The 7,483-nt window shown below is 41.3% G+C and overlaps 1 protein-coding gene across 1 annotated transcript in view; it reads left to right on the forward strand.

Moving 5' to 3' along the window:
• Nucleotides 1-89: 89 nt before the first annotated feature.
• syn2b (synapsin IIb) overlaps nt 90-7,483 on the forward strand; it is a 73,345-nt gene continuing 65,951 nt past the window's right edge. The window contains exon 1 of the mRNA XM_023426800.2: nt 90-1,090. Within this exon, the coding sequence (XP_023282568.1) occupies nt 648-1,090 (443 nt within the window). The 5' untranslated portion in view covers nt 90-647. The remainder of the gene's footprint in view (nt 1,091-7,483) is intronic.

The raw sequence follows: 7,483 nt of genomic DNA on the forward strand, positions 1-7,483 counted from the left end.
GGGGGTGCGGGAGGGGGAGACCGCCACTGAGCATGCCGAGCGAGAGAGTGAGTGAGAGAGTGAGTGAGAGAGTGAGTGAGTGAGCGAGAAGAAAAGGGCAGAGGGAGCGTGAGCGAGTGAACGGGTGAGATAAGCAGAGAGAGCAGCATCATCTCTTGAGCACATTCAGCTTGCAGCAGTTCAAGAGGCAAGCAGGCAGAGTAGAGTAGAGTGGGGAGAACACCAGCACCTCACCGAAGGGGACGACACCACACCTCTCTGTCGCAGACGCACACTCTCTCACGTCACACACGCATTTGTGAGGGAAACGTGAGGCTCAGGAGGAGGAACACCACAAAACACGCTGGCTGCTGTTTTGTTGGCTTAGCTGCGCTTTGGAGAGCTGTCTCTTGAAGACTGGACCAGAGCTGTATCCATCGTTTCATCCATCCTTTCCTTCCTGCTTTCCATTTCCTCCAACACAGAAGCAGCTCTCCGTCACCTGTCCCTCCATCATTTGGACTGATTTGCTCTCTGTCATTCATCTAACCTCTGATAAGTGTTTTTTCTCTCTGTCTCTGCTCTCATCCATCCAGCCAAGAAATTTAGAGACACACTTAGAGAGCAGGTAACCGACCAACTGAGAGACCGACCTTTCAACCGCAATCATGAACTTCCTCCGACGCCGTCTCTCTGACAGCAGCTTCATGTCCAACCTGCCCAACGGCTACATGACAGACCTCCAGAGGCCTGACCCACCTGCTCCTCCTCCCCCCACCGCCTCCTCACCTGCCCAGCAGGGCGCACTCCCCGCCACGGCACCCATCCCTGCCCAGTCCCCGACCAAAGCTCCAGCACCCTCCCAGGCACCAGCCAGCTCCCCCGCTGCTCAGGAGCGGCGTCCGACCCAGCTGGCTCAGCAGCCTCAACAGGCCCAGTCCTCCTCCTCCGGCGGTTCCTCTGGCTTCTTCAGCTCCTTCAGCTCCATCACCAACGTGGTCAAACAGACGGCTGCGTCCGCCGCCGGGTTTGTGGAGCAGTCGGCTCCGTCTCCCTCCCTCTCCAAGAAGTTCAAGATCCTGTTGATCATTGACGAGCCCCAGCATGAGTGGTAAGTGTTGAGATACAAGCAACTTTAATGACTGCTTAAGTGATGTCCAGTTGATTATCTGGTAGTTGCTGTGAGTGGTGGTTGTGCTGAATGAAACTGGAATATTTAGTGAACCCTCAACAAACAGGCACACGTCTAAGTTTATTTGGATTCTTTATTTTGGTGTAAAAATGTTTGGTTTGTAGTCAGAGAGAAGGAACATGATGTTCTATTAATTTAAAAGTGGTGTAATGCTAACCGACACTAATTTGAAATAAGATGTTGATTAATTTGGAGCCTTTGATGGGATCGACGTGATTAAATGGTTCACATGTTCCAATACAGTAGCCACACACAAATGATTATCCTTATGTCCCAGTCTGTTGTTTTTGTTTGTCCCTCATGTCTTTATATTAGATTGTATTCTCTCCTCTCACTGAAGCTGCTCCCAAAATAGAAGCAGCTCTATTAATCTGAACAGACAGGACAGCGTCTCTCTGGGGTTCAGATTCACACATCCCACCACCCAGCACTGTCACCTGTCTCTATTTTTGTGTGTTTATATGACTCTTAATGATGTCGTGTGTGTGTGTATTCGTATGAAAATGCGTGTGTGTGTGTTTGTGTGTTTGCATGTGTGTGTGTGTGAGAGAGTATTAGAGAGCTCTGAGTAAATGTTTCCATTCCTTGACAGCACAAATTGGCTAACAGGATATTATCCTTATGCTATCAATTCATACATCATATACTGTTCAAGAGCATGTAGCTCTGAATAAAACATTGCATTCTGCCTGTGAAATGTGAGCCCTTGGCTCTGTAATAATGTTGCTGTCCCACTCGCTGCTCTCTGTCCCTGCAAATCACATTTTCTGGCTATAAAGGTTTTCTGTGTGGATGCTGATGATGGATTTTACAGCCATTCATTGCTGCCATTATCTAGGTGTAGTTTTATCTTGTCAGCCTTGTATTGAGGTCTACGTGATTAAGTGGTGGCCACATGAGATGCTTTTGACCTTTTCAGTTTAATGGACATTGTGGAATGTTGTCATATGGCAGTTATTGTTTGGCATCCCACATAACTGAGTGTCGTTCTGTTGCAAACACAAACCATGCAATGTGGTTGAAAGCATTGCAGAACAAGTGAATAAGTGAACCTGGAGTTGAGATCGTTGCTGTTTCCAAGGTCAGGAATGAAGAGGCAAACAAACTTAGACGAGAGGTCCTCGAGGGGCTAAGAATCTACAGTTCAGTGACTATTGAATGAACTACATTTGCAGATAAAGACCATGTGATATGAATTCAGAACCGTTGAGACAAACAAAAAGGTGGAGTTTTAGTTGATATTTTGTTTTGTTTATTAACTTTGCATGGGTTTGTGTATATTGGTTATATTATGATTTTGGAAGCTGACTCTACTCTGCTTGCAAAAATGTTCTTTTAGTTATAAATATAGACTGGAAACATTCATTTACAATTCTAGGTCAGTAAATCTTTGGCACATGAATATATTTAAAGATGCTTTGGTGCCCAGAAAGAATGCAAATACACCTCTCTTTGGGATCTTGCCATTACAGGTGTGAACTGACATTTAAGTGTCTGCAAAATGTGAGATGCAAATGACACTTAATATTCTGTCACTATTAGTCATTTTGGCACAAATTCCAGTTTCTTTGAGAGACAGTATCCCAAAGGTATAATACAATCTATAGCTGTAGTACTGGCGTGTGTTTTGAAATAAACTGGTTCCACGTACCATTGATGTAGTAATGTCTGAGTTACAGGGGCTTGGTTTTCTGATGAATGGTTTTCACAGTCTAGTGCAGTGGATATTATTTTCATGCAATCAGCATGGGATTATCTCTATAAAGGTGCATTATGCATGTCTGACTACATGCATTCTACTACACTGTATTGACTGAACAAGACTGGCAGCTCTCCATTATGGCAGTCTTGTATCTCTTGCTGTGAGTGTTTTGGTAGATTGGACGGCTGCCACCCATGATGTGGCGACATCTGAATGCGAGACACTGCAGCCTACATTTAAAAGAGAGGCATTTGAATGCAAGACCTCACTTAATGTAATCCAGCATCTGCATTCTATTTATAATGGCCATACATCAGAATTGCATATATATATGTGTGAAATATATTAAAAGAGGTTTGGATTTGCCGCTTTGCACCTGTCTGAACACATGAGCAAGTGAAAACTACATAGCCAGTAAAAACACATGGCAGCTGCCTTTTGCAAACATACTGTAGCCTTTGAAACCAGTAGCTTGTTGTTGCTGTAACCTCTCACTGTGTTTTTTACAACCTTTTTAAGTGATTTGTAGCAACCACTAACCACGTGGTTTGACTCACATCGTGTACTGTGGTTTAGCAAACGGGATGTTTATTTCCTCAAGTGTGACACGTATACAGCATGTACCATACAGCGCTGTACTGTATATTGGGGGAGTTTGAGTGTGATGACATGCAACACAAACATGTTCTAAGTGAAGGCTGTAAAATACAATACATAGAGGTAGCCAATACAGGAATTGTCTCTGCCACACCCTTGCCCTGGCCCACACCAAAAAAAAAGTCGAAAACCCTTTAATACAAATGAAAGTTAGGTGCAGGGCAAGAGCAAGATCTGTGATGCCAAGTAAGGAATATAATTTAACCTTTAAAAGATGCAATGCAATGAATTTGCAACTTCACTGGCATTATTTTGAGAAGTCATCCCATTTGGTTTGTGAACTCGTTCATCCAGAGAGCCCGACATTAATATTAATGTTTATTCTTTGAAGGCATGCTCGCAGACAGAACCTCCCTTAAAGCATCTGGGCCAGAGAGGCATTCTGCTAAATGTTATTGATTTTCCACTCAGCAAAGAGCGGGACTCAGTAAGATAACATGGAAAACAGAAAGCGGAAATTTCCCCTGTAATGATTCTATGTCAATCCCATCAAGGGTATATTCTGATCAGACATGAGACATACCTTGTTTGTTAGACAGTGCTGGGCTCTGTGCACACAAAAATAAATAGTTTTAAAGTTTTTGGAGATAGCACCAGCCTGAAGCCAGACATTTTCCTGGTGTTCCTCTTCATCATATTCTTTATTTCATTTTACAGAAATTACAAAGCTCTTGTGCAAAAGAAACTGCATATTTGATATGTGGCATTAGCTGAAGGGGACAGTTATTTATAACTACTGAAATTAGTGTAAATTAAATTCATTCGGCAGATACTTCAGTCCAATAAATGCATTAAATGTCCTTGAGGTCTGCGAGTTTTCAGCCAGTGGCAGAAGACAGGCAGTGACTCTGCAGTCCTGACTTCAAAAATAGATTTTATTTTTATAGCGCTTTTCAAAACAAATGTCACAAAATGCTTCACAAGGCAATAAAAACAAGATAAAAGACGCAAAAGTCAAAACGGTAAAATAAACTATTAAAACAATATAATAGTATAAAAGAAATCGGCAAGTAATAAAAGTGGTAAAAAAAAGTGATAAAAACAATGTATGTCCACACATGGATACATAATCCACAGAATCTATGGGACCAATCCAAATTGTGCTTTAAAAGTAAATAATACTATTTTAAAATCAATTCCAAAATGTGTGTGGAAAGCCAACGCTGTTGAGAGCCGTGAGCAAGAAAATTTATTACCGAAACTTAATTGCATGATTTAGAAAATCTAACAAGGCTTTGATCACACAGAAAGTTGCTGTTTGAAATCTTTGGTAAACAAACCAAACATAAATTGAACTTTTCAGTCTGGGAAACACATTTGGTCTGTCTGTGTTTCTATGAATGAATCCATCAACCCAGTTTAATGCAGTGTTATTGCATTGCATATTACTGCAAGACTTGTCATTTAAGAATCTAACACAATCAAAGCCCGTGTTAAGCCCACACCAGTGATTTACAATCAATGTTTGATGAGCAGATTGATGGTGAGGCTAAAAGGGAAGGGCATGCAATTAGTATTAGTCATTTTCCACCTGTCAATTACAATTAACTGAGATAAAACATCCTAATAAATATTCCTCACGGGGGTGTTGTTGAGATGTCCAGAGTGGATAGTAATCCAATGGAGTAATGAGAGGTAATGAATCTTTTAATTTCTCTTACCCTGTCTGACTGTTTTTAGTCCTTTGCACCTTAATTTGTTTTTTTGCAGAATTAAACTTCCTCTATTTCCTAATTTAAACGTCCCTTTTCTACATCCATTTTGACTTTGCATCTTGAAATAAATGAAAATTAATTGTTCATTTGGAATGAATTGCTAATTGAGGAAAGGTAGACATGCAGATACAGATTCGGGCTATAACTCCCAATAAAGTTGGCATCCCCTTTTTAAATGCTGGCTGACAGCTGCATAAGCAACCACAGGTATCATGAGTCTCTTCGCATCTGACTGCCCTCTTCAAGCTCTCAAATATCAGCTATGCTACTGTGATGGCTCGCTCTGGAAAAAAAAAACAAACACAATAGGGGTCCAGCAATAAAGCCAAGATGAAAGAGTGAATATATTTTCAGGAAATTAAGAATGTGTGTGTTTGACTCGCATCCTGTAGTCTTTATGTAACAGACCAGAGCCCATTGAGATGGGTGAGGGTAGAGACAATGTCCTCTAGGGCCTTTCAAGGTGATACCGGCACAGAGGGGAGGAGGATTTAGGAAGAGAGATAGAGAAGGTTTGGGAATCTCCCTTTTATTCTGGATGTCAGTGTGATGCTCTGCTTGTCTCACCCTCTCTCTGTAAGCCTGTGTGTGTTTTTTTCTCTCTCTTTCCTTTCTCTCTTTGCATCTCTGCCTTTTATCACGACAGTCACTGTGTGTGGCTTGAGAGAAAGTGCTCTGGGTTCATGATGCGATGAAGTAATCAGAAGAGACGTGGTGATTCAGCAGTTTCAGCCCAAAGGCCACATCTGCTCTCTTTCCTTTGCTCTCCATATCTGTCTGCATCTCTCTCTCTTTCTCTCTCTCTCCCTCCCTCTCTGTCTCTTTCTCCTTCTTTTTGCTCTCCCTCTCTTTATCTCTCTATTTATCCATTGAGTATGTACTCTGCAGTTTCTGCCTAAGTACCAGTGAGTGTATTTACCACCTATATTGCATAAGTGCCCATCAGAGGAGATTATTTTGGACTGTTGCCTTTTGAATATGACTCACAGTGGAGGGTTTTTTGTTTGACTGCAGGTTGACGCACAGCTCTGTGATGAGCAGGGGCTGATGTGAATGTCACCCAGTTGCCCCTTCAGTTGTTGCTTGAGCTTTGAATGTTTGGTATTTAAAAGAATTCTGCTTAGCCAACATGTAGCAGCATTTGAAATTGCTTCACAGAAGTGTTCGGGGTGTAAACATCCTTTTATTCTTAATGCATCAGTGGTCTCAAAATTCAGCCCTTTTCCTACAAACTTACTCAGCATAAAAACACAAGTAAGAGTTTACAGCCATGCTAGCGGCGCAGTGACTGTGCTTTGAGCTAATGCTAACGTCAGCATTGTTAAGCGGGTATGATATTTACATTTACCATCTTAGTTTAACATGTTAGCCTGCTAATTAAAGCTTTTTATTTTAATTCAAATTTTTAATTAAAAAAGACAAAAAAATACACAACACAAGTACGCAATATAAGGACAGTACACCAGAGGTTACAGAATTAATGCAAAAAGATAAAATTATAATATACTTATATTATACTTAACATACTTATATACTTATTTGAATTTGAATCTATCACAATCCGATAAACAATTAGTATATATATCACATTGCTGTGGTGATAGGTGTTGTCCCCAATCATGTTCTCATTGTGATATAACTTTATCCATGTCACTACAGGAGGAGATAGTTATCAGGGAATCACCAAATTGATTATTCATCCAGGAACTACTTGAATGTGTGCAGCAAATTTCAAGGCAGTCCATCCAACAGTTGTTGTGACATTAAAATCAAAACCACAAATATCAACCTCATGGTGGCCCTAGAGGAAAAGTCACCAGAGTCAATAAGTCAGTACTATTTGCCATCTTAGAAACATGAATTTTTGTTTCAAAACCATCCGGGCAAAAGTTGGTGAGATATTTCAGTCTGGAACAAAGCAGTGGACCGACTGACTGACCAAGAACAACATTGGCCATTGGCATCCCCACATCCATGCCACTAACATGGCTAGAAACCACTGCTTTGTTATTTGATTTCCTGTGGTTAAACAGTAAAAAGCACACTGTTTCTACTCAGTCATAGTTTTGGTATGATGACGGTGACCTGAATTGAATGTGTATAGAGTTTGTGTGTGTGTGTGTGTGTGTGTGTGTGTGTGGTGTGTGTGTGTGTGTGTGTGTGTGCGCGCCTGCATTCAAGCCTTCATTAAAAAAGTCGTTCTAATTTTCTCCATTGCTGGTGGAGTACACAGGAGTA

The sequence above is a fragment of the Seriola lalandi genome, unplaced genomic scaffold (genome assembly GCF_002814215.2).
Source record: "Seriola lalandi dorsalis isolate HSWRI2012SDOR001 ecotype SW California unplaced genomic scaffold, Sedor1 jcf7180002054840, whole genome shotgun sequence".
Lineage (NCBI taxonomy): Eukaryota > Metazoa > Chordata > Actinopteri > Carangiformes > Carangidae > Seriola > Seriola lalandi.